Source organism: Aedes aegypti, chromosome 2 (genome assembly GCF_002204515.2).
Source record: "Aedes aegypti strain LVP_AGWG chromosome 2, AaegL5.0 Primary Assembly, whole genome shotgun sequence".
Taxonomy (NCBI): domain Eukaryota; kingdom Metazoa; phylum Arthropoda; class Insecta; order Diptera; family Culicidae; genus Aedes; species Aedes aegypti.
The window spans coordinates 395,103,434-395,130,898 of record NC_035108.1 but is presented as its reverse complement, the minus strand read 5'-3'; the positions used below and the strand labels follow the sequence as shown (position 1 = coordinate 395,130,898).

General features: G+C 37.5%; 2 protein-coding genes across 3 annotated transcripts; one reads left to right on the top strand and one right to left on the bottom strand.

The window, feature by feature from the left end:
- The first annotated feature begins 395 nt into the window (after positions 1–395).
- Positions 396–19,251, top strand: LOC5570686 (putative ATP-dependent RNA helicase me31b). 2 transcript variants are annotated; one of them, XM_021847019.1, is made up of 8 exons: positions 396–552; positions 8,594–8,852; positions 9,060–9,183; positions 9,251–9,482; positions 9,593–9,668; positions 9,731–10,109; positions 10,311–10,958; positions 15,565–16,537. In XM_021847019.1, exons 4-8 carry the CDS (start codon positions 9,436–9,438, stop codon positions 15,732–15,734), a joined length of 1,320 nt encoding a protein of 439 aa, XP_021702711.1. In that variant the 5' UTR covers positions 396–552; positions 8,594–8,852; positions 9,060–9,183; positions 9,251–9,435; the 3' UTR covers positions 15,735–16,537. The 2 variants fall into 2 exon arrangements, with proteins under 2 accessions (XP_021702711.1, XP_001659287.1); XM_001659237.2 differs by having other exon boundaries at positions 8,594–9,183; positions 15,565–19,251.
- A 5,938-nt stretch (positions 19,252–25,189) lies between these two features.
- Positions 25,190–27,155, bottom strand: LOC5570687. The gene is made up of 5 exons (XM_021847018.1): positions 26,434–27,155; positions 26,165–26,368; positions 25,926–26,090; positions 25,729–25,852; positions 25,190–25,668 (listed from the first exon to the last, which is right to left on the bottom strand). Exons 1-5 carry the CDS (start codon positions 27,011–27,013, stop codon positions 25,320–25,322), a joined length of 1,422 nt encoding a protein of 473 aa, XP_021702710.1. The 5' UTR covers positions 27,014–27,155; the 3' UTR covers positions 25,190–25,319.
- Positions 27,156–27,465: the final 310 nt, after the last annotated feature.

Below are 27,465 nucleotides of genomic sequence, written 5' to 3'. Positions count from 1 at the left end.
TTAACAACGCTATGGGGAAGAAAGGGTCATTATCTACCTGCCCGTGATGTTGGTTTGGATGCTTATTCTTTAATTTGTTCAGAAACAACGAGCTACACACGTGGTTACCAATGGCTTTTAGGGCGTTATCTCAGAGTATGCGAGAAATGTAGTATTTACAAGATTTCAACTGCGCGATTCTTCGTATTCAACAAAAAAATCAAATGTTTGTCTATAATATTTTAAGAGTGCATATTTGGCCGGTGAGGCCAATGATCATCTGATGTTCGACCGTTTTGACATGCGAGACAACAAAACATCGCAAAACGGCCGCGGGCCGTTAGTCATCGACTGCTGTCTGAAAGCCGGACGGCCGCCATCACAAACGGCGGCAGCTCCCAACCCAACCGATTCATCGTCCAGCCAGCCGTTCATTATACGATTGTTGGCATCGAGTAAAGAAGTAAAAGTGCAAGAGAGAAGACGTGAAAAAGTTTTTGCTAGTGAAAAATAAAAAATCCTACAAATTGAACGGCACAGCAGATTAGCAGTGGAAAAATCGCAAAATTCAAGGTAAACTTACTGGTGATGAGAATTTTAGTATCAAGTGGTGGATTAGGATCGTATTTATGGGACTAATTCGATGTTGAAAAACGATTACGAAAAATGGAACACGTTTCGCTGATGGGTCTATACATGGCAGCCGAAAAAAAAAATGAGTGCCGCTACGACTGCGGAAGGCCATATTTAATTTTTGTGGACTGTCATTTTCGTTCGAAATATGCCTCGATTTAAGAAATTTTGCTCAAATTCGTGATTATCAGTCGATCTACTTTTCAGTTTTTCGAATATAGTATTCGTTTTCTTCGTAAATATGAGTTTTATTGCTGCGAAACCATTTTTGTGACGTCAGGATTTACAATTTTCTTTTGTCTCGCATAACTACCATCAGTAAGACAAGTAAGAAAACGAAGCTCCTTTGGTTGGCTCAAAGAAAGTTCGACACGAAAGAAGTGGCGAAAAGTTTAGAAATTTTTATTTTTTGCCACTACCCTATTGTGGCTTTTGCAAGTGTTCGACGTGGTATAAATCAAAGCGTGGGGTCATCATTTTACTACGCTTCGACTGGGTGTTATTTTTTCTACTCGGTTCTTCCACTTTGACCCCCCACTGGGCCTCTGAACTTTTGTATGTCGATGGTTTTCGTGTTCACGAAATCAAAATCACAGTTTTGAAGTTCCTTCGATTGTTGCTGGTAATGCACGGAGCGAAGGACACAGATGGAATTTCTTCTTTTTAGCATTCCGACTGTTATCTTGGCAGTGTATGCGTTATTTGTGCTGTACCCCTAGTCTGCTTTTATATACATTTTACGTGTAATCGTACTCCATTTTCGACGCTGTGGCACACATAACCTCAACTCAACCGATGGGAATATTCGATTTGTATGTCTTCTTGTTGAGTAATGGCGTTTTTTGTTATCGTTTACATTCATTACAGATAATGAAAATCCTAGGTGTTATAATATATTAAGTTATCATTACAAAATAATCCAAAACATTCAGCTTGAGGCTGTCTTGAAGTGAGCAGGTAAACTTAGCTCCTTTGTCATATTATAGACTACAGCTGCAAATAGGGGTAGACGAGGCATACAGAGCACCCAGGTATTATTATCACTGGTATGATATACAGCAGGCCTTCCCAACCGTTTCGAACCGCGGGCCAAACCGCAGAAACAATTTTGTGTATGCAATGATCTATTCAAGAATGTTTTGAAGAATCTATCTCATAATTTGTGGACCCACGATTTTATTAGAGAATATACTTATACAAAATCCCACTTACTATGATTCAAAATTATGTATAGGATTTTATGAGAATTAAGTTGATTGTAAAACGAAGCCAAACTTTGAATTTTCAAGTGCACAAGACTGGAGAATCTAACAGTTCGCGTAGAAAACCAAGCTTGCTTGCTGGTGGTGACCAATGGGATAAATTTTCAACGCGGAGCGCTGTTTGTTTCTCAAGTCTTGTGCTCTTGAATATTTGAGGTGTGGCTTCGTTCTATAAGCACCTTAAGGCCCAGAATATGTTGAAACTCTAATCCAGCTTTTGCGAAAATATTGTTCAGAATTAAGTGAAAATTAATTTCTAAATTCTACCTTAAAATCTATAGGAATACTGTCCGGTTTTCAAAAAACAATTATAAATTCACTTAGGGGCGGTCCATTTATTACGTAAGGCAATTTTCGGGATTTTTCATTCCCCCTCCACCTATGATAAGATTTTTTGATTGGCAATAACAAATAATTTGTAAGGCGCGTAAGAAATTTCAGAACCCCCCTCACCCACGAAACCCTTACGTAATTAATGGACGGCCCCTTAATTGTAATTTTGCACTGTATTTCAAAAAATTACGCATTAAATCCTCGATAAAAGTCTATGCAATCCTGTTAGATTCTGTAAGAATCCTGTCCAAATCCGGGAAAGTCATGTCTAGAATTAGTCGATAATTCTGTTCCAGATTTTGTGAAAGGCCTGTGTTTTATTATCCTGCCAAGGATTCTGCGTAAATCACTTCCAGGTGTAGGTAAAATATATTTTCAGTATGCTGTAAGAATATTAGCTTATGATTCACTGAACTTTTGTTTTCAAATTTATTCTTCTAGCTTCATTTATTGAATGTAGAACAAAGTCATGGTAGAAAAATTGTTTTTTTTTGTAATTCTAACCAGAATAATCGTCTAAACTTGTTATTTATTGTTTCTTGATCAACCTCGAATCAATCTTATAAGTCAGAACAATTTTAAATGCTACTAAAACTTCAATCGACAGTGACTAAAATCTAACTGCAAAACATTTAGAAACTATTGGCAGCTCTGATATACAGGGTAGTAGCACAAACAAACAGACATGAGACAGGCAAAAATATAGACTCGCGTAGGTTTTCAAAAAGACCTGTCTAACATTGAGCGGCTCTCTACTTTATTTACTTTCTCTTTAATCAATAACTGAGCTCCATTAACTGCTTCTTCTGAGTGCATATTTTGGATGAAACGCAAGCTAAGGACATTGTCATTTGATAGGGATTCGGATACTCTTCTTGGCACTTCGGCAGTGGGTTTTTTTGAAAACTACTGAGACTCATATGGCCACAATATGCGTCGTATTAGAGTGCCTTTTATCGCAAAATTTAAGACAGTCCAAACAAACCCCCAATGTCAAAGTGAATCATGGAAATGCCCAAGTAGCTCTGCATCCTACATAGTGCAAAATTTCCCAAAAGCTTTAGTATTGCGCTGTTATGATCGATAGCGAGCGGGAGAATAGAGAATCTCTCATTGTTACATAGGTTCTTTTGAAAAGTTGCGCGAGACATCCGAATCAACCGGTAAAAATGTGGTCGATGGACATTTATGCTAGTTAAGTGTCTGATTAAGTTCTTCTACAAATTTATCTAGTAATTCCTTCTCCTGCAGTTCTTCCGATTCGCGAAGACTTTTTTTAAGTTTTCGCGCGTTTTGCTGGGCAGAGTGTTCTGCGAGAGCAATGTAATTAAAACACACATTGTAATTTACAACTAAATTTTACTATAAAACACAAATTGCAAAAGATTTTTTTTTTAAATCGGTGCTTCAATACGTGTGACTCACAATTCAAGCAGGGGCCACGATTAAAGATGTTATTATAAATATGTTTATACAATAAACATAATTATTTTAAATGTCTTGAAAACTGATACTTGATGGAGGTTCAAAATCGTGACCTGAAAACATGAGATAGATTTAATTTACAAAAGTAATACTCTACATGTTGTTTCTATAACTAATAACTAATAACTTTTTAATATAAATCATTTTTATATAAATGTATTTATGAGGGGTGACTTGCAACACTTTATGCCTAAGCAATTTAGAGTTTTATAAAGGTTATACACTTTTGTGTTAGGTCTACTTTATAATCAAAAGAGTAATAATTCATCAATCAACTACAAACACTCGTTAAAAATATTGTTCAGATTAAATATTGGTCCTTGATGATTTAACGCCTCTTTTGAATGCTTTAAATACATGAATAACAATACTTAACAAGTGTGACTAATAAAAAATATCAACATTTTGTTGGAAAAAACTAAATTAGCATTGAGTGTTGCAAGTCACCCCGCACAAGGACATTTAAAAAATTTCACCTTTTTGATGACTTTTGATATGACAAAATAATTCGATTCAATCTTCTATAATCCCATTCTGTAGGCCCGGCCATTCAAAGTTCTACAAGGAATTTAGATTTTTAGATGACGTTTAAATCATGGTTTTGGTTGATTGAAGTTAAAAAGTGTTGCAAGTCACCCCGTTTGACGGTACATAAGCTTGTGCGCGTTTTGTGTTGACAAAGTTGAAATAGATTTGTGGCTATTAAGTCAAGGATGGACTAGAAATTGGTGAGCTCGTTTCATGCTTTCTTTTCTTTCAAATGATTCAATTTATAATAACACATGTTTTCGTTCGGATAACGCTAAGAATGTTGCGTTTATACCTATAAGAAGATGAAAAATCGATTTTAGTACTATACCATTTAATTTCACTAGAATTTGTATCCTTTGACAGATACGCGTATTTAGACCTCAACTGTAAGGCCTAGTAATCCTGTATAAGAGAGATTCGCGGAAGCTGACATTTCTATCAAAGTGTGAGCCAATCGAGCAGCAAGAACTGTTAAAGCGTGAGCCAAACGAACACGCGTTATGTTTGTTTTGAACTTTTCTTGAAGAGTAATGTCATCCACTTGAAATTATTTCGGTAAAAATTGTTTTGCATAAAGCAAAAATTTGAAATATTTTCCTTTTTTGATTTGCATCAATGAGATTTTTAATTGTTGATTTTTTTTACTGTTTATTAGTTTAGAATTGTAGCTCAAAGATCTATAACGAAACAAAATACACTTTTTAGCAATGAGGAAGTCATGTCCGTGTTACAATATTATTCTCGACGCCGAGCAAAATCAGCACTGCTGGTCTGCTGCCAAATCATTCCATTTTACTTCCGCTTATCTCTCTATAAAGGATCACTAGTAAGGCCGTCTGCAGTGTCGTGTACTAGATTTGACTCGACTCTACCCTAAGCGCCTTCCCTACATTTGCCTTTATGAGCCTCTATTACGTTCATCACACAGACGTTCCTAAGCAATGTTGCTCAAATGGTCACTGTGTACCCTAGCAGCAATCAGCCCTTGCCGTAGTTTTGAAGTCTAGTATTCCAGACTACTATAAAACTATGATAAGACTTGAAATGCTACTAAAGTGGTTGAAGTGAAGAACGAAATAGTTTTATTAAAAGCTCCTTATTCCCCATTTCATTTCATCAGTCACTGTCACATAATTACCACACTTTTGTTTTTGACACTATCACTTATACCACCGATTATCACTCATTAACTTCCTAAAACACATCATATATCTACGTCCAAAGCTTCCTTCAGGATAGGAGATTTAGGGTCATCTTAGGCAACAACCGATCTGAGTTGAGATGTCAAGAAAATGGTATTCCTCAAGGTTCGGTAATTGCCCCAACACTCTTCCTCATCTGCATACAATCCAATATCTTCATACTAGTCTATGCTGACGACATCACCATACTCACCTTCCACAGCATAAAATCTCTGTCCAGAAAACGAATTCAATCAGCAGTTCTGAGTGTTTCAAAATGGGCTGACGAACACGGTTTCACTATATCCCCTGAAAAATCCCAACTTCTACACATCAGTCGCAATAGAAAAAAGATGTCAAAACTCCCCGACATCACTTTAAATAATACAATTATAAAATCCCAAATATCCCTCAAAATCCTTGGTATTCATCTCGACCGAACCCTCAGCTTCAGGCATCACCTTAATAGCGTCCGCAAATCCATCAACCAAAGACTTAATCTCATAAAAGTAATCGGCTCCCGTATACCTTGCGCCCACCGAACATCTATCCTACAAATCGTCAACAGTTGGATTCTACCTAAGATGTTCTATGGTGTTGGCCTCTTCAGCAAAGGTGGTGATTTGGTAAGCAACAAATTAAGCCCACTGTATAATAAAGCTGTCCGTCTAGCTTCAGGAGCTTTTGCTACCAGTCCCATCTTATCCATTATGGCTGAATGTGGACAACTCCCTTTTGACTATTCCTTAACAACTAACGTTGTTTCCAAAGCTATCAGATGGCTGAGTCTGGGGGGTCGAAATGACGTCCCCCTGGTCACACGAGCCTCTGACTTATTCCAATCCCTCACAAACCAATTGCTTCCAGAAATAGCCGTATTACCTAGATCCAAAACCAAATCATGGAATCAGACCACCCCCAAAATAGATCTCTCTCTTCTAGATCAGGTCAAAGCTGGTGATCCACCTTCTATAATTCAAACACACTTCTACAAACTCCGCACTGAAAAATACCCCAACCACTTAACAATGTATACAGATGGTTCTGTATATAATGGTTATGTTGGTTATGGTATTGCTAGCTTCTCTACACTCCCAAACACCAGTTCTGCCCTCCCCCCATCTTGTTCCATATTTAGTGCCGAAGCATACGCCCTTCTAAAAGCCACTCACTTATGTTCCACCCTATCGGATCGTCCCATAGTAATCTTCAGCGATTCTGCTAGCTAGTTGTCTTCGAGAAATGAATTCTTACTCCTTGAAACATCCCTGGCTTCAGGAGGCCGAAAGGTCAACAGAGCCACCTTCTGTTGGGTGCCAGGTCACTCTGGCATCCACGGTAATGAGGAGGCTGACCGGTTAGCAGGTGTAGGTCGCAGCATGAACCCAGAGGATGTTTCCATTCCATCCATCGACGCTCAGAGATGGACAAAGGAGAAGATCCATGACTCCTGGAGCACTAAATGGTATAACAGCAGGAATATCGCACTCAGAAGATTAAAATCATCCACTTTCCCCTGGCCCGATAACATCAACCCCAAACATCGTCGCATTTAAATCCATTTACGAATTGGTCACACCCGTTTAACTCATAGTTACCGTATTGACAAAATAGATCCCCCTACTTGCACATCTTGCGGTACCCCTTTATCTGTCCCCCATATTTTGATTGACTGTCAAAGTTACAACACTGCCCAGACAACCAAAATGTACGTATAACGAAATCACCTGGAGGCTTTATATGTGCAACATTTCACTTATAAGATGTCGCGAAAAGGCCTTCTACGTACAAAAGTGGAGGCGATATGCGTGCATACATTATGTGATGAATAATAATATACAATGCGAGTGTGTAAATTTTCTACCGAACTAACCTGTGATCTTATCCGACTTAATTTATGATAACAAATGTTGATTTGACAGCTGCTACGGAGTGATCCGATTTTGTTTGTACGAGTGTACGAGATGAAACAAAATGTACAAGTGAACTCAGAAAAGAAGTGTTTTATGCGAGAAAGGTCATCAATCTGACGAGTTTATCCACGGTGTTTTGCGGGTTTAATGTAATTAGTATGAATAAACGAGTTGTAACGTGAACGCGATTTCTGGTTGTCTGGGTGAACGCTTGGCTTGTAATTTGGACGGCACCCTGGAAGAGACGTTATCGCCACCAAACGAGGAAGCTTTAATTGCATTTTTAACCACCACCGGATTACTGGACCACCTTTAAAAACCTGCGATAAGGGACGAATGGCCTTCGGGTTAAAGTCCCTCTCAAACAACAACAACAACAACAACAACTTCACTATCACAACTACAATTTTTATTACAATAACGACACAATACTTTCATGATTCATTTTTATTACCATTTCTCATCTGTTATCATTAATAAATTATTGAAAGATAATCGAACTACGATTAAGAAAGTTACAGCAAAAATAAAATCACTTCGATCAATTCAACTGCACTTGCTGTCACTTTTATCACGAATTCAGAGAAATGATTGCAGAATGTATTATAACCATCAATAAACTAGTAGGGTTCATATTATCATTATTATGTACGGGTTTTAAACAAAACTGTCACAATCACTTCTAATGCCATTTTCATCTCCATACATTTCTTCAAATATCGTTATTAGCACATACACAATCACTTATTTTATAACGACGAGTGTAACTCACAGTTTCACCAAACACCCATTCTTATGTTGCATTATAAAACGATCGATCACACGTTAGCTTTGAAACTTAACCACCATTACTGATTAGTACAAAGGATGCTACAGCTCGTGTAAACGGACTGAAACATCAACAACCAGCACTAGTTTATAAGTAACTACTGAGTCTCTCCGTTCGAAGAGGACTTGATAATATGCCGAATGCAGCCGTTTCATGATAAATCATGAACCGTTAGAGGTGTGCGGATATTATTATGGTGCACCTTCTACTTTGGCACCGTCAACCCCTGTGATCATGGCCAGGGAATAATACCACGATACTTAATTATATGAAAAAAATGCGCCCTATGGCGAAGAGGATAAGGTCGTCAAAAATAAAACATGGCTTCTATTTTGGCTTTACTGTTAACTCTTTACATCTCGATATTTTAAGGGAGCTATCGTGATAGCTTCGGACAATGATCACCATTACCTAACATAAATTATTTTTTTTTCTTTTCCTCAACAGCTACTCCTGTGTCTGAGCAAAATCGGAACGACGCATACGACTGCATCAAACCTGCAGGAACATTTCGGTGTTCGAACCATCCTTTGCGGGACACTGTCCTCCGATAGTGCTAATCTGCAACCGCCCAGACGCGTTGTCGGCAAAACTGTGATCCTCTAATAACGAAAAGTTCTCTGTCGAATCGAAATCGTTGACATACAAATACTACAGACATTCAGAGCACAACCGGACCCAGCCGACGTTTTGTGTCGAGTTTGAGGTAGCTCATCAACCAATTTATTGAAGAAAAAATAGCACATTCAATTGTACAGATAAACAAAGACTTATCAATCGTAAATTCATACAAAGTGCATGGTGTTAAAATTTTTTTTAAGTGATAAGAAGAGACGAAACCGATTGAAGCAAAAAAGAAGAAAGAAGTGAAAAGAAGAGAGCAAGACTTTTTAATTTATTATTTATATATTAGCTGTAAAAAAGGTAAAACACGAAACAAAATCAAGTAAAAAGCGGTATAACAAAGAGCGGATCCAACGAAACGTTAGAAAGCGAATGATAACAAGATAACAGAAGTCACAAAAACATAAAATAGTGTGAGTAAATCTGTGCTTTAAGCATAACACATAAAAAATAACACAGTTTTAAACCATAAACAAACAGGAGTTGGATATCGTTGTTTCCTCAAAGAAGCAACCGAAAACGGTCATCATCCCCGTGAGTCATTTTAGACTGCTGGAAAAGCGACGCAGTGACGTTTGTAGCATAAGTGTAAAAAGAATCAATTTGTAAGCGCAGAATACCGGTAGAGTAATAAGCCAAGCTAGACGTACTCTACTTCAATCATCATGATGACTGAAACGCTGAATTCTAATAATCATCTCAGCCAAAAGGGGTAAGTAGTCGATAGGTGTTTGCTAATGTACACGATTTCGTCAATTCCTCATACGGAAGTTTTATGTTGCTCGAAATTGACCATTGCATATTTTTTTTCCTTTCTTGCAGCGAGAACAAAATGGATGACATGGGATGGAAAGCCAAACTCAAATTACCGCCCAAAGATAATAGAATTAAGACAAGTGTAAGTGTAATTGCTCAAAATTTCTTAAAACGTTTCTCTAATGATACATTTGCATCCTGCAGGATGTAACGGATACTCGTGGTAACGAGTTTGAAGAGTTTTGCCTGAAGCGAGAGCTGCTGATGGGTATCTTCGAGAAAGGTTGGGAAAAACCGTCGCCAATTCAGGAAGCAGCCATCCCGATCGCACTAGTGGGTAAGGACATCTTGGCGAGGGCTAAAAATGGTACCGGAAAAACGGGCGCGTACAGCATTCCTGTACTAGAGCAAATCGATCCCACCAAGGATTATATCCAGGCATTGATCATCGTGCCCACTCGTGAGCTGGCACTGCAAACATCACAGATTTGCATTGAACTCGCGAAGCACATGCATATCCGGGTAATGGTGACTACTGGTGGAACCAATCTCAAGGATGATATTATGAGAATATATCAGAAAGGTGAGTTTTTGATGGTTTTTAAACATTTATATTAATTTTCATGATGAATAATCTCTCAGCCATTGAGGTATTCTACACGAATACTCGTTGATGCAAAAACCTTTGCCAAAAAGTTCTGATTTGGAGTGCTATTTTAAAAAAGATTACTTTTTTGCAAACAGAAGCAATACATTGCTTTCTATTCTATCTCTTTTTATACAGTTCAAGTGATTATTGCTACGCCCGGTCGTATTCTGGATCTAATGGACAAGGAGGTGGCAAATATGGCCAACTGCCGTATGTTAGTATTAGACGAAGCGGACAAACTGCTGTCGCAAGACTTCAAGGGCATGCTGGATCATGTCATAATGAAATTGCCAAAAGAGCGCCAGATTTTGCTGTTCTCGGCGACATTCCCACTGAGCGTGAAGAACTTCATGGAAAAGCATCTGCGCGAGCCATACGAGATCAACCTGATGGAGGAGCTCACCCTGAAGGGTGTCACACAGTACTACGCGTTCGTCCAGGAGAGGCAGAAGGTGCACTGCCTTAACACCCTGTTTTCCAAGCTCCAAATCAACCAGTCGATCATCTTCTGCAATTCGACACAACGTGTCGAACTGCTGGCGAAAAAGATTACCGAGCTTGGCTACTGCTGTTACTACATCCATGCCAAGATGCAGCAGGCGCATAGAAATCGCGTTTTCCATGACTTCCGATCCGGACTGTGCCGGAACCTGGTCTGCTCTGATCTCTTCACGCGAGGTATCGATGTACAGGCTGTGAATGTTGTTATTAATTTCGATTTCCCGAAAATGGCAGAGACCTACCTGCACAGAATTGGCCGATCCGGACGTTTCGGACATCTCGGTACGTATTTTTCTAGAGATTATCAGTGTATTTTTATGTCAACTCATTTATAGCATTTCATCAAGAGATTACATCTGCTGTGCTTCTGTTTCTATAAACATTCCTGTAAACAGTTAATAACTTCAATGATACCTACAAGACATGCACAGGGTTTTGACGATATTCATTAAGGGAATTCTCTAGGAAAAACTACACTGCTACTCTAATTATTCTGGTTATTTAATCACGATTTCTCTCAGGAATTCCTCCAGGGACTATTCAAGAGAATATATTATGAACTCTGCCATAAAGTTTTCAATCAATCCGGCTATCATTGCTCATGAAGCTTCTTCAAAAATTTCTCCTGGATTTCATACAGAGATTACTTCTTCAGTGCTTCCATATCTGCAATCATTTCTCGAAAATTTCCCTCACGAATTCTTCAAAAGTTAATTTAACGTTTCACATCACCAAATCTACATTATATTAAGACTGTCATTCTACCGACCATTCCTTAACAAAGTATTTTCAAGGAATCCCTTAAAAAAATCAATACCAGTCACGTCCCTTGAATAAATCCACTCTTTCCCACGACAGATCGATAATTTCTTTAGGAAAAAAGCGATAATTTCTTTAGGAAACAAACAAAATTGCAAATGGGCTAATTGTTTCGAAATCATTAGTTTTTTTATTGTTTTTCTATAATAAATTCATTTTCTATCAATAGTTTTACTGTTGAAACAGTTAGTTGACTATCGAATTAATCTGATGAGTATGGAATCATATTATTGAACTATTTAGCATTCATCTGATTTGGTTTATCTTAAGTTTGTCGAAAATCAATAGAGCTCTGGAGCTACCATGGGAAAGAAGGAGAGTTAACGTTGACCAAATTTGTCCACTAACAGCATTCAACTTCTCGTGAAGTCTATGGGAGGACGTAGAGTTCTCTGTAAGTACGTATCCAAACAGTCATCCCTTCCCATTACCCAGCATTCATAAATACGTAGTCAGGACTAGAGATATGTACTGAATAGCACAGTGAGGGACGAATGACCTTCGGGTTAAAGTCCCTCACAAACAACAACAACAACTGAATAGCACTATTCGGCTTCCGGTCGAATACCGAATAGTTTAAATATTATTATTCGGACAAACAAATATTCGGCCGAATAATGACTCAATGTTCGGCCAAATAAAATCTTAAAATTCCACCGAATAACACCCATATCTCGCATAACCTGTGATCTCGCCCAAAAAGCCATTGGTAACCGAGTGTGTAGCTCTTTGTTTCAAAGCAAATAAATGGTCCAGAATGAAAACGATCACCATTGAGAGATAGAGGAGTATCTTCTTTTTATCGTAGCAGTGTTGAATAACGTGTATATCCATTCGTTTACTCGGTAAGCTACACACTTGGATACCAATGGATTTTAGGTTGAGATCACAAATTATGCGAGATATATTCGTTCAATTGTGTTTCTTTCACCAATGGACTGAGAAGTGCGTCCTTATAAGTGCGAAATCGTGAATAAAAGTGCGGGATTACATCGAATCATGTTGGTGTGTCCAGAGCAATTATCCTCGGATTTACGAAGAATAAGTCCCCCGAAGACACCTATCCGATGTGATGCCATCGCGCACTTTTATTAATGTATCCGCACTTGTAAAAATTTCTTCCATAGACTAGTGGGGAAAGAAATGCTGTGAAAGAAAGTTCTGAGGATTTTTCTCTGAAGTCAGAGAGTTGTATCTTATTGATGGTATTTTTGATCCATTTCATTTTTTTAAGAAACACGATTAATGCTTTGCTTGATTCCTCATCCGCCTTCTGGAAGTGCTTCATAGAAATAGCAGCAAATATACCGCAGACCGCGTAAATGTCACAAAAAGTATGGAAAGCCCTCACGTATAATTTTCCAAGCCCATGCAAGTTGAGTGAAAGATTGATTTGATGGCTTGTGTATTGAGCAGAACCGTAGTCGCTTAAAGGTGAATTATGCATCGAAGTCAAACCTCAAATTTTCAAGAGCACAGACAACGGTTCAAGCTGGCCTGGCCGGCCGAATAATCGGTACATCTCTAGTCAGGACTGCTCTCGGCTTTTGAATGATGCGTAAATGTTATTCATGAATCGGAATAAACCCCAAATCTCGGGCTTTGGTATTGGACAAGAAGAAAGACACCCCGCATACAACACGGTCTAAAATTGCATCACACACGAATTGTGCGAATTGCAGAATGCTGGTAGCGAGTCACTTTTTAGTGACTTGGCCACTTTTTACGACCTGGTCACTAAAAAGTCACTATTTGCACCAAAAAGTCACTAAAGTCACTTTTTTCAGAAAAATGGTCACTACAGTCACTATTTTTGTGATCTGATGATAAATCAACAACAATCTGGATCAGCTTCTCATACTTAAATAGCAGTACAGTAATGTTTTACTATTTTTTGTTATTTTAATGCAAATTTTTTGATCAGAGAGGTAACGATTCTGAAATCCCTTTCTAGAAGAATTCAGATGAATATTGCACAGAAAATTTGGAATTTATTTGTTGGGTTTTGTGATAATAGTTCTGATGAAGTTTTGAAACTCTTTAACCCTTTTTTTTATTCGAACCATCTGCGGAAAATTTCAATAAAGAAAAACAAAAAACTCGATTTGAATATAATACCTTTTAATTCCGTCCTAATTAATGTCAACTTAATCCTGACAGACCTGCTAAATTTATTTAGAAGAATTTCTAGACAAATCAACTAAGAATAGCCTGAAGGGGGACCTTTAAAAGCTCAACAAAAGCCTTTCAAGAAAGAAAACTGACATTTCGAAATTTCGACCAAACATTAGTTATTAAATTTGTTATAAATTTGTTTGATAATTTACAAACAAATTAGTTTGAGTAAAAAATGGATTTCAAAATTTTACAAGAAATTCGACAAAGTCGCGTATCAAGCCTACCCTTTTATCTCTACGATTCCGAACGACTATTTCTATTCCAAATACGCGCTTTGGAACACTCGCTTCTGGTGGAAATCCTAAGAAATCAGTGGCGACATCTTCGAAGAAATTGTTCAGCGAAATCGATTAGAGAATCACTTCCATCCCGGATTTTCTTGAAAAATATATGAAAGAATCTTTGGAGCAATTCCTGAAGAAATTCATGGTAGAGTCTCTATGTAGTAATTTATGGAGTTGTCCTTGACAGAATCCAAATTAAATTCTTGAAAATATCTCGAAGACTTATTCAAACAGACTGAAGTCAGAAAAGTTAACAAACTTACTTTATCAATCCTACGTGTTTCGCAGACGAAATTCTACACGTTCCGCTCTAAACCAACTCGATTTTTCACTTTTAGAACGTTTAATTTCCGGATTTAGAAAACGACGAAAGTAAGATTCTCCACTTTCGCAACCTAACCGCTACTTTCGCCGCTCTGTTGTATGGGAGACAAAGTGACTTAACCACGAATCAAAACAAAACACTACTTGAGTCGATTTTACACTGGTACAAATACGTCGTAAGTAACTGATTGAAACGGCTTATCATTTTGTCATACAATTTTTGTGGGAAATCATAAGAACTACCTAGTGTTTTAACGCGAGCTGATTGCATGCAAAATTTAAGCGATGTACACGGTAAAAAGGTTAAAAAAGGGATTTATTTTAGAACAGTTCTAGAAGAAAGGTTGTGATTCTTCTTAATTAACTTTCTCAAACCCGTATGATAGTTACTTACGTCGATTTGAAAAAGTAATCGAGATATCTTGAACAAATTAAGAAGGCCGTTGAAGATTGTCTGCCTGCATATCAGAGCACGACGATTTTCATACAAAACGGTACGAAAATCAACGTGCTATTATTTAGAACGGTGTCCGGCCAGAACAGCGCTGTAACTTACAAAGCAAACATTCTCTGTGACTTGTTGCGTTCATTCAATATTTCATACGTGGTTGGTCATAAAACACGTTCTCGATTACTTTTTCAAATCGGCGTAAGTAACTTTTATACGGTTTTGAGAAAATTAATTACGAAAAATCACAATCTATCTTCTAAAACTGTTTTAAAATTAATCATTTTTTTAACATTTTTTTGCCGTGTACTTCGCTCAAATTTTGCATACACTCAGCTCACGTTCAAAAACTAGGTAATTTCTATTATTTCCCACAAAAATAATTATCAGAAAATGATAAGCCGTTTCATTCAGTTACTTTCGACGTTTTTCTACCAGTGTAAAATCGGCTCAAGTAGTGTTTTGTTTTGATTCGTGGTTAAGTCACTTTGTCTCTCCATACAGCGGGGCGGCGAAAGTAGTGGTTAGGTTGCGAAAGTTGAAAATGTTACTTTCGTCGTTTTGTAAATCTGGAAATTAAATGTTCTAAAAGTGAAAAGTTGAGTTGGTACAGAGCGGTACGTGTAGAATTCCGCCTGCTTAACACGTAGGATCGATAAAGTAAGTTTGTATACTTTTTTGACTTGAGTCTGTATGAATAAGTTTTCGAGCGTTGTTTGAATTTTGAACATTTCAGTACCCTCTCCCCTATCTCATTTTTGCTTTTACAACTTCCGCTCTCTTCAAGTCCCAAATACATTTTGCAGGATTCATTAGTTGTTTCTTTCTTTCGCAGGTATCGCCATCAATCTGATCACCTACGAAGATCGATTTGATCTTCACCGTATCGAAAAAGAGTTGGGCACCGAAATCAAGCCCATTCCGAAGGTGATTGATCCTGCCCTTTATGTGCCTCGACCAGAGGATCAAAATAGCACACAGGAAGAACAGAACATTAGCAAATAAGCCATCAATAGTTCCACTAGGCAGTCATGTAGTACATCGCTCGACTCCGCCGGTGATTGCTTTAGGCACTGTCCCTATGAATCTGCCCGACCGAAATTTTATCAGCCATAGGTTGATCTAGCAGTTAATCCGTATAAACCCACAAAAAAAATGAGCCAAGAAGAATAGGATCCGGGACAGCAAACAATATCCACCGGGCAGTCGGGGATGTACTTCGTAGCTACAGACACAACTACAACAGAGAAATGGAGTCTTCAAATTATTACAATTTTTGTTCAACGGAAGGAAAACTTTTTTTAAGAATCGTTCTTTTGGGAGAAGGAAGATGCTGATGAATTCAAACAAAATATCCACAAACTTAAACTACTATACTATCGTGCGAAAGAGGCGTATTGGAATGGGAGTGTCCGTCGAGAGGATTAGGAGTGATCGAGGCCATCGTGTGAATGGATGTGTGCTAGAGCAAAAACGCGTGGAATCAACCATCATCGCTGTGTACATTTGAAAAAGAGAAACAAGGAGTAGAATAACCTTCAGCACTTTTGTATCTCGACTATTGGTAGACGAAACTAATAATAGAAAGCAGGACATACTGTAAGCGAATGTATCTCGGCACTGTCCTAACCATTCAGTGTACGAGCTTAGCGCTCTTGTAAATAGAAGAACAGGAACAGCAAATTCGACGCGAAACCAAGAATTCATACCGCCGTCGACGATTCGGTTGGAAGCATCGTCATAAGTGTCGAGATATATTACGCTTTCCATCACAGTGAGCACTTTCTGCAACAATTTGAACAACAACGGCACTCAACTACAGTAAAACCGAGCGAGGAAACAGGAGCTGCTTTACAAAAATTCGGAACAGCGAACTTTGAACGGTAAAAGGCAAGTTTTTTAAACAGTGAAGAATTGAAAAAGGAAAATACACAAACAACATAGAATGGCAGATCAATGTGGAATCGTTCATTGTATACAGCTACTGTTAACGACCTTAATTCCCTTATCTTAAATGAATTAACATGTCGTTGCGGTTTGTAAAGGAAGCGCTTCATACTCGCAGTCCAAAAAGGCAGAACACGGGCTAAATCTACTGTCTTCGTCCTCATAAAGTGCAGCGTAAAAAGTCATTCTGAACACATTTATTTTGTTGGCTTTTTGTTTCGTTTACTATTTTTGCCGGAAAATGAATTCGAGTTCAACTTTCATATACTCCCAATATTTTTTGCGAAACGTATAATGCGTTTCTTTGTTCACGATGGAAGGTCGCAGGTTGGCATTATTTGAATAGATGAAAGACGATAAACATTTCTTAAATAGTAGGTAAATTCAACTGATCCTAATGTTCAAGTACGTAAATGCGCGACCTTCCACCGGGTTCTTATACATCTTATTAAAACAATGTAAACATTTTGAACCAGTTACAGATTCTATCATTGTTTCTAAATTTGCATCCACCAAACTTACTGAGTGGTTTTTACTGTTACAAAGGGATAAATTTATTTTACCAATCGTTCTGCTCTTCCAAGCAAGACTGGTTTGATGAAATTTTAATGTAGACATCCAAAATAATCTACTGGAGCAGTTCGTTTGAAATTTTGCAGATTCTAAAGCTGAAAAGACCATTTTTCTTGGAGAAGTTTGAAAAGCTCTTTCCGACTTTAGGAACTGATTATTAGAAAGAAAATTATCGCTTTTGTACGGATGGTTTCCGGATTCATTTCATTATTCTGATAAACTAAAAAGCATGTTTGCTGCGGAAATAGCCAACGATATCAACTGAGCTGGACATCAACGTATGGTTAGCGTATTTTTGATTGATGTCTAGATCAGTTATCGCGCTGTTTCGATGATCAATTTATAGGTTAAGAATAGAGAAACCGATCCTTCGTTTAAGAAGAATTGGTTCCTCGGTGAGAAGTACGCAGGATTACAATAACATTCGAACAGCGGATGTGCTCATGCCGTTTCACATTCGAACTCAATTAGCTTTCTCAAGTAGCATAATTTTCGCTGTTCTGCGTACGACCAAAACGAAATCAACCAGCAGGTGTTGACCGTTCTATCTAAACCCTTGCAGCGGCAGCACTCAAAAAATAATAGGTGTATTCAAAACGAAATTATTTGATTTTTTCAATCTTGATGGGAATCTTTCAAAACATTTTCCCATTCAAGCGATACTCAATGGATGGCATTTTAAAATTACATTTGAAAAAAAATGGGGAATACTCCCACAGATGTGATAAATCGTTTTCAGAATTATTCCTAGTAGAATTAGTACATCAATTGGCGGAATAAGTTAAAAGAATGCATGCGATTGTCGAATGTGGATCGTATAATTCGAATTTACGTATAAACTGTGAAAGCGTCATAACACCATCGACGTCCTAGAATCTCCGGTACGTAAATTTGAGTTACAGTTATTGAAATTGTCATTCTCGACTTTTTGAAAATAGGAAAGCAACATTAACAGGGTGTCCCCCTTGATTGTTCAGCAAGGGAATAACGAAGCAATCGAATATTTAATATCTGAGACAATGGTAAATCCAGGCAAATCAATTGTGATCTCTATGAATAAAACAAATTATAGGAAAATACAAGTCACTCCCTCTTTTGTACTTTTTGCCTTAAAAGTTTTATGATTTTTTCTTTCCATTATGTGCAATCTACATTTTTATTTTCAGTATTTAAAAGCATTGACTGCCACTGTTTCGTACTAGAAGTTTTTACAAACGGTAGTTTCTTTAAACAACAACAGATAACTGAAAATTCAAAATAAAAATCCTTGTGTTAAGATACATTATAATAGCATTTGTCTTGTTTTGAGTTAAAAATCTATTTTCACCTTTAAAGTGGATGTGCAAATAAGAGAGTTAGACCGGTGAAGAGAAAACAATTACTTCATATAGTACCTGTTATTTACACGAACTAAGAAGATAAATGCCAGAATAGAAGATATTCCTAGTGGGTACCGTACAAGTCCGACGAACAGACTACATCGTTGCCTCATCCAGGAAAAAAAGACGGAGATTCGCCACAAATCAAAGCCAAGTTTTTACCCCCCTTCAATTGATCTTTTCTCACCGTTTGCCTTACGTACGGTTTTCTAGTATCAAAATTCCTGCATAGCGACGAGGGTCGCTTTCAATTTCAGGTATGCGCCAAATTTGCTCAAAGAACAGTTAACAGTTATTACTATAGGTGAGAAACCTCTACATGAACCAATCCATCTTCGATCAGATTACTTCTTGTGTCCGGGATAGCAGTTTTGATTGGCTTTGATTTGTGAGATGAAAATTTACAAAAAAAAAAAAACAGAAACATTGTGAATTGATAAAATTAGTTCTAAATCTATTTCCTATAATTTCAAATAGAAGTCTAAGGAACAAAATCAAACAAGGAAAGCGACCGAAGCGATGTGTGAAAACAGATGAAATCACTGTACCTGATATTTGTTATTGTGAGAAATATGTTTAGAAAAGATTTTAGATCAAAGCATGTGAAAAAAGAACAAAAAAAATTATAAAACTGCTATCAACAAACAAATTTTGGTAAAATAGTTTTCCAAGGTAGAATGAAAGAAAATCCACAAATTAATCCACCAAGTTTTGATAGGAAGCGTATCGAATGTGTGGTCTCTCGATTCCGTTGCATGCTTTTGTAGGGCGAGCGATGGAATCAAGACCAATTCAAGCGTGTGCTGGAATAAGGGCGCAAGTCGCATGATCGATTTCTCTTAATCCATCCTCTCTTCTGTGAATAAAGGTGACAAGATACGAGTTTGTCAGCATTTTTTCCCCTCAAGACGCCAGAATACATCGCTGCCAAGCGATTTTAAGTGTAAAAATGCTGAGAAACTTGCGTATTGTCCCTGGGCTTGAGATTATATTTTCCAGGGAGCGATGAATTTTGATAGTTGATCGCTGTTGTTAGTAGTTCTGATTAGATGTTGGGTGAATTTCAAAGCAATGGCAATTTAGATTTTATCTTCTGACCTAAAGATTCTGGTTAAACTACTGTACTATATAGTTGGACTGGGCTAGGCTATCACTCATCAAAATTACTTTTACTTCGGGAAAATATAATTTCAAGCTGGCGAGAAGATTACAAACTGAGGGTGGGTTAGGAGCACAATCAGATCCTTGAATGTGCAATGTGGGGTAGTAATTGGGAATGCCATTGACGGTTTTTAATCTTCTACGAGGTTTTCGAAACCCAACAGGACGCGTGCACCGGGTTGCGGATAGGAGCAAAGGGAGATCAATAGCACCTACTTAAAACAATAGAGCAAAAAGCCGTTCCATGATTAGGTAATGTTTAGTGATCTTCTATGGTGTTCTAGTACTATAAAAAGCGGGAAAAAGACGAGAATTTGAATCCACCAGGAAAAACCGGGAATTTGAGAAGATCACCGGGAAAATCATTTCGAATGAACATCTTCAAGCTGTAATCAACAAACCAACCTCAAAAATAAGTTATAGAAAGTAGTTATGTTTAATGATATTGCCATGAGGCATCCTCCGTAATTTTGAACAAAATCTTTCAAAAATTAATGATTCAATTTTTACATATTTCTTAAAAAATGTTTTACACTTTTGCTAGCAATGTTTCATTTATTTTTTTGAATTTTTGATCTCGTACTGTCAAGGCTAATGTCTTTTTAACTTTTCTCTAACTTTTTGTACTCGACTTTAAACTCAATAATTTTGGAAATATTTGATAAGATTTCATGAAAGCACCATGAAATATATCTGTAGCAAGTAGTTCCATGGAATATTGCATAAAAAATAAAACATTTTTAATAAAGAAGTCGCGTTTGTTGTTGTCCTACAGTCTTAGCGCGGACGCTAAGAAAATTAGAAAAATAACGTCTACTCCGACGGGCCTTCGCTGATTATATTTTTATGCCGCGAAAAAATGCCTTATTTGCTTTAATTTGTGATTCAAACTTATTCTAAATCAAAGTAGCCTCGAATAGCATTAAAAGTTGTTGAAATATTAATGTGTATTTCCATATATAAATAATTTTGTATGAAATGCGCGGAATTAGGCACTGCGCTGAATTAGGGCACTTTACGGTACTACCCACAAGTGGGGCAAGTGAAAAATTCATCGTTTTGAACAATAAATTGAAAAACTAACAGTTACATTAACGCTTTTTATTACCTTTAACATTTGTTAAGGCGTCCTAATGAACAATAACATAAGTAACATGTAAACAAAGAAAATTTTATTCTTGTTACTTGAATTTTCTTCTGTTCAGTTAAGTTTGTAGAAATGATTCGACAACATTATAACTGCAACATTTCCAATGTTAGCTCTTACATTATGGGACAGCAATTGCATTTCTGCTCTGTAGAATTTTCACCGCTCGTTATTTGTTTTTAAGAAAATATGATATGACGTCGGATAACTTTTCAAGAGAAATCAAACGGAATCCTTCAATAAAGTATTTAGAAACTTTTTTATGTGGAAATACCTATACCCCATTTTTTATATTTTGAACTAGCTTTACATAGACATTCCACCAGATTTCCGTGTGTTCTCTTATATTGGAACTTTTCAATCAACGTCTTCCTTTAAATCGGCTGTCCGAAGTAAACATATTAATATCGTAATATTTGGTAACCTTATTTTTTAGAGAAGTTCCATGATTTGGCCATGATAATAGCATTTAACGCTTTGAGTATAGTGTTTCTTGAATTATCAGCACGTTCTGTTGTTCTATGATAATTGCGAACCTTGTATACTTATAGCTACCTAATGATGCATGCAAGTTTGTCAGCATGTAAGGCAATATATTCGCTTAATTTGCCATAGAATTCAAACTTTATGAGTATAACAATTATTATCAACAATGTTAATAATACCATCGATGCTCAAAAGTTGTTTTTTGGCAGTCTTCCCACGAACCGTACCGATGTGCAACTTTGGTTTGAACCTTGCAACTTATGCTGAACCGCAAACGCGCTTCGTCTCTGTACCAGTGTATCAAACCGAACCCGGTCCATGTGTACTTCGGTTCAAACTTTGGTTCATACTTGGGTTCAAATAATGGCACAAAGCAGGCAGACAGAGAACAGTTGAAATCCACGCGGATAAATTTCTACGATCATATATGGAACTTCTTAGGTGAAATCGCAAGACCCTTGAGGCACAGACAAACAGACGTAACACTTAGGACAAATCTCGATCAAAATCATAGTCATGAGGACATGTACGCCCAATGCTAAAATCGGTGTGTTTGGCCAACAGATGGTGGTAGCGTGTAAACGTCAAACATGAACAAAAACGATGCCAGTGCTGCGGGTGGTGGATTGACCACCTACCATATTTTTGAATCGACAGTTCAAAAGGTGGTCGATGGACAATGATGAGAGTGTGACGTCTGTTTGTCTGTGCTTGAGGCTTGAATAAATGTTTCATTTAAGCAGATCAATTGAGATCAATACTTTGAATAACATTTAGCGGTAATTTTATGAAGAAACCAAGGATTTTTCTATATCAAACAACAAGAGATAAGTAGAAATTGATAAGCGTGGATATCAACAATTTTCTGTCTGTCCATTTGTGCCATCGTTCTGAACCTCGAATGCAACCGAAGATTTGCACCAACATTTGAACCGCGGTTGCAATCGAGGTACAAATGGACCGGTTTTCGAACCTGCGTTTGCACCGATGTTCACTTTACACATGTTTGGGCTTAGGTTCAGTTTCGAGCGTTTCGGTTTGCACACGAAAACAGAGGTGTCGGCACCATATTCTGAACGCTCAAGAAAATCTGAAGATAATAGCTTAATTAAAAGGAGAGGCTTTCTTTTTAATCGTCGGTATTTACTACCTTCGCATGTGCTAAATATATATATTAACTTATGGCTCAATATTGGTTGTATAGTCATAAGGGATCAGTCAGACGACTTATTTTTGAAAACCGTGTCCATGTTCCTTATTCTGAACAGTCAACAAGGAAGTGTTCCTAATAATAGACAAAAGTGTTCCTAATTATAGACAGCAATAAATCCATATGTAACAAACAAAAGCAATGATATTAATTAATGGTTTATAACAGCAGTTCAAAGAGGCAATCTATTACCAAATCTCCAGGGCTTTTAGTGGACCTGATCGCTTTTTTTTACTGTTTAGATTGGGATACGTCTCGTAATCCGGATGTCGGTGCAAAAACAACTGAATTTATTTTTTTACGGAATGTTATTTCGAAAGTCAACTGATTTTCCGGAAAGAACTGACCTACCGATATTCTTAAGCGGTTTATGTCGATATAGAAGCCAGATTTAGCTGACCGGACTATATAATCCGATATGCGATCCACATCTTCTTCCGACAATATGGTTGGTTTTCCTGGGAGGTTATGTATAGTAGATTTTTCACCTAGGAGTATAGAATACTAACAGCAATTCCATATATAGCTGCCCTACTTCTAGTCGAAAAAAACTTCCCGACAATAGTAATAGTCCTCTCCAGCTCCCAAGGGTCGTGTACGGCGATTATTTTTTGCAGCGGCATATCTGTTCATAATAAGGATCAATCAACAACAATTGGTGCCGATCTTTGAACACTTGATTAATTAGAGATTGAACGCAGTAGCTCCAAATATTTGTAAATAATATAAATATATATTCTCACCGATCAGTTTCCTGCAGCTACGATTGGAATTTGATTATATTGTCAACCCAAAATGAATCAAATGTTTTGAACGGCGTCTTGGTGCACAGGCTTAGCGGCCATGTTTTTTCCACGTTTGGCAAAGTGGGAACTTTATTTTTCGTAAATTTGCGTGAAATATTGCCAAAATAAATCTGTGTCTCGGATATATGATAAGAAAATATGTAGCTGATGTAAGTTATTAAAGTTTTTGTGCAAAAATTTGGATTAGAAGATTGAAATCATTAATTTTATCGTAAACTGTTCAGAATATGGAACTGTCTATAATATGGAGCTCGCACGGTACAAGGAGAGTACCGAAACTGCCTGAACCAACGTGTTCGGTGTTCGTTTGGGAAGATTGTTTTTTGGTGTTTTAGAAAAGTATTGTATTTTGCCATATACGAGAAACAAAGAGTTTTGTATGGAGACTGCGATCATGTTGAAAAAATCGATCTAATCTAAATTTCATTGTTTAATTTCAACCTAATTTTATCTGAAGTAAAAGTTGAAGTTATATTTTGCATGCTTGGTCGATAAGATAACAAAAAAATTTAATAAGTCAAACTTTAAATTTCATGTAAACATTAATTAAACCAGTGTTTAATACAACTTTGGCGACCTGTAGCTAAAAAATGTGACGTGCAGGGGCGTTTCTGAGAGCGGCATCACATTCAGCAACCCCAAGTCTACTAGAGACACATAATTTAATCCTTGAGACACGCAAAAATGACATTTTTGTTACGCTGTGTAATTGTTTTTCATGGTCTAATCGCTTATCAAAAATAGTCTTGTGATTCAACAATTCTCCCTATTAACAGACATTCCCCCAGAAACCATTGTGGAGATGCAGAGGTAATCACGGTCTCCAAATAGCAAAGGTTACACACTAACATTCCTTCCTCCAATCCCACCTGGCTGCAAGGATATAGTCGGCGCCGTTATTGACCCCGTATAAATAGAGGCACTGAATCATGCACATAGGAGAAGTTTATGGCCACTCCCAGATTAGTTGATTCTTTGTTCATCTTGATTGACTTCGGTCTTAGACTTACACTCTAACATTCCTTCCCAATCCCAACTGTCTGTAGGGCTGGCGCCGTTATTCATCAATAATATGTCAGCTACCTCGTACCTCGTGAGTAGGGTTTCGTTCTACTTCGTCGTAAGCGCTATTATTCGTCGTATCAAACTTAAACTGTTCCAATACGGCGAATATTCCAACTTACCTGCAACATAGATTCATTTTCCAAGAGTACTTTTGTGAAAGCTGTTATGGTTCGTACACTTGTACACCAAAAATGCAATAAAACAACTGTATTCCTATAAATTACTTCAGTTCAATTATCCACTTTGCACTTTTTCACCGTAATCGCATGGACGAACACGATTTCAAAGAAATGCTTAGCGATCGACACCAGTCACACCACTTTATGATACAAGTTTCTTCCCGCCCCCCTGTGTGACTTACTTCGCCGGACACTTATTTTCACTATGGAAAACCTTCGTACCTACTTCTTCACTGAAGAATTCCATTCCAATCAAACGCCGGGGATTGTTTATCATGCCAGCAAAATTAAACACCAACCTAATAGTAAATATGAGGAAAAAGTGGGATGCATCATCGCTCTCTCTTTAGGGCTCTCGCTTGCTGCTGTTCTTTATCAAGCTTGTAACAACTTGCGAAACATTGCCGATCATGGATCGATTCAGGTTTTTTTCTTCGCTCGGTTCGCCACGATCAAGGTCCGAAATCAAATGAGAGCGAATTATGTAATGTCTGACAATGACAATGATCCGTTTCAACATTGCTCTCTATTCCTTTATTTTATTTATTTATTTTTTTCACGTTATATGAGTTTGTTTTGTCATTTTCTAACAATAATCATCTGTTCAAACAGCATCACCTTTTGAAACTTTTCCAATTTACTTTGTAACATCATTTTTCCAAACAGTCTCTTCAATCCAGTCAAGATAGCTGACGGCATTCAATGCTGTTTTTGGGCTGCAATCTTCGACTTGCTCGGTTATCAATCCAACGATTCTACTCACCTTTTCATTGTCTTTTTTGATAGTTAACGAGTCGCCGGGTTTGCAAATTAAAAACGCTGTAAAAGGAGAACAATCTTCCATCCGATAGATGACAGCTTCTTCTGGTCGATATTGAACATTAGCCTCAAATTTCAAAAATAATGCTCCATGTTTAGATTGTGTACGAAACGTCAAAGGATCCTCGTCGTTTGTCCATAGGCAGTGAATAAAATACTCCATGTACCTACAATAATACAATACATTAATGCTTAAGGAGGTGACTGAAATTCGTAAAATTTCCTACGTAGCAGTTCTATCCAACTCTACCAGCGCAACGCCTTGTCGATAGACATCATTGGGGTGGAAATATACATGAAATTCATTGTAATGCGTAGTATTTAGGATATCTTTCCAAAGAATAACCCTTTCTGTAAAAAAGTATTGATATCACTGTTGATGATATTTTGGAATCGTTTAGGTAGATAGATATTGCAATCATACCAAGGCTTTGTGTGCATATAGCAGCAGTCAGCACGAAAGTTTCACTGATAAGAGTCCCTACACATCCAGGCATGACAAACTCATCACTTTTCCGTTTCATTGATATGTATGGAGAAAAATAGCCCTTGGCGTTTTCTTTAGCTATTCTGTTGTAATATTCACATTCTAAAAGTTTTATTAAGCATTAGTATTAGACACCAAACAAAAACCCTGTAGCAAAGTATACATACAATACATACTTTTATTACTTATTCTGGGAGTCAAATGCTTATTTACTATTTTGGTAATAGCTTTGGCGTACGGGGCTAAAACAAGTCCACCACCATAAGTAGCAGTATTTTCGTTTGGTCCAATAGTGTACAACAAAACTCCAACCAAATGCCAAGTATGGTTTTGCTGAACCATTAGTGCACTTCCCCGATGCAACTGAAACTTGTCCGTGGCTGTTTACGACGAATTATTTAAATAGTTATAAATCCAATAGATTAAAGAAACTAATTGAACATACCTCGAACGTGTCCCATGCAAACAGAATGATTATAACTTTTGTTGAATATATAATGATTAGTCCCGTGACATAGTGAGTAATTCGTGATTCTCCATTTAACGGTATTATCAACTATACTTTGCTTTGTGATGATTGCAATGGTTACCGAATTCGCATCGACAATATCAATTTCTTCTGTAAAGCATATTGGTTTCACTTCATCTGAGAATTTGATAGGCTGTTTCAGCTTTATGAGTACTACGTCATTTTCAAATGTATTCACATCGAAGGCGTATGGGAAAACTATTGTTTTTACATGGATCGTGCTTTTGTCACTCGGTCGATCAATCGTCACAATCAGTTCCGACGGTGCAAATTCATTACCACTTAAATCATACACACAGTGACCGGCGGTGATAATGAATAAATCATTCAGAATCGTTCCTCCACAGGCTGGAACATCGGGGTCCTGATTGAAATGCCGAATGGCTACGTGCCAGGGCCAAAACGGAGTATTGCGTTGTCCACAAGCTGCTTGAGAACTGACCTTCGTAGCACTGCTGAGAAAAATCAAGGCCACAATCGAAATTATTCGCACCATTTTGAGGTGTACACTGCATCAATCGGATCAACTTAATAGCTGGCTTATTACTGATAACGAGATTCTTTCCTCTCGGAACGAGAAGGGAGCATACAGTAATCTCTCCATTCAGTCGGTACCGCATTATTTCGCTGCTTTATGAGTCTTGGGATCTTCTTCTTCCTAACGTTACGACGCAACTGAACAGAGCCCGCGTCTCAGCTACAGTTCTTATGAGCACTTCCACTGATTGCTTTCTTTGCCAATTAACCATTTTTTTTGCATTCGCATATTGTATGGCAAGCACAAACGGCTCTATGCTCAGGGAAGGCGCTCTGGCTATGTGGCCCCCTTCTCTATAGATAGCTTTGTTTAATAAGTTGGCTTCATTAACAAATTTCAACACGCCAAAAGTTGCTATTTTCAATACCCACTTACCTCCGGTAACGAATTTTCACCCCCTTGATAACGTT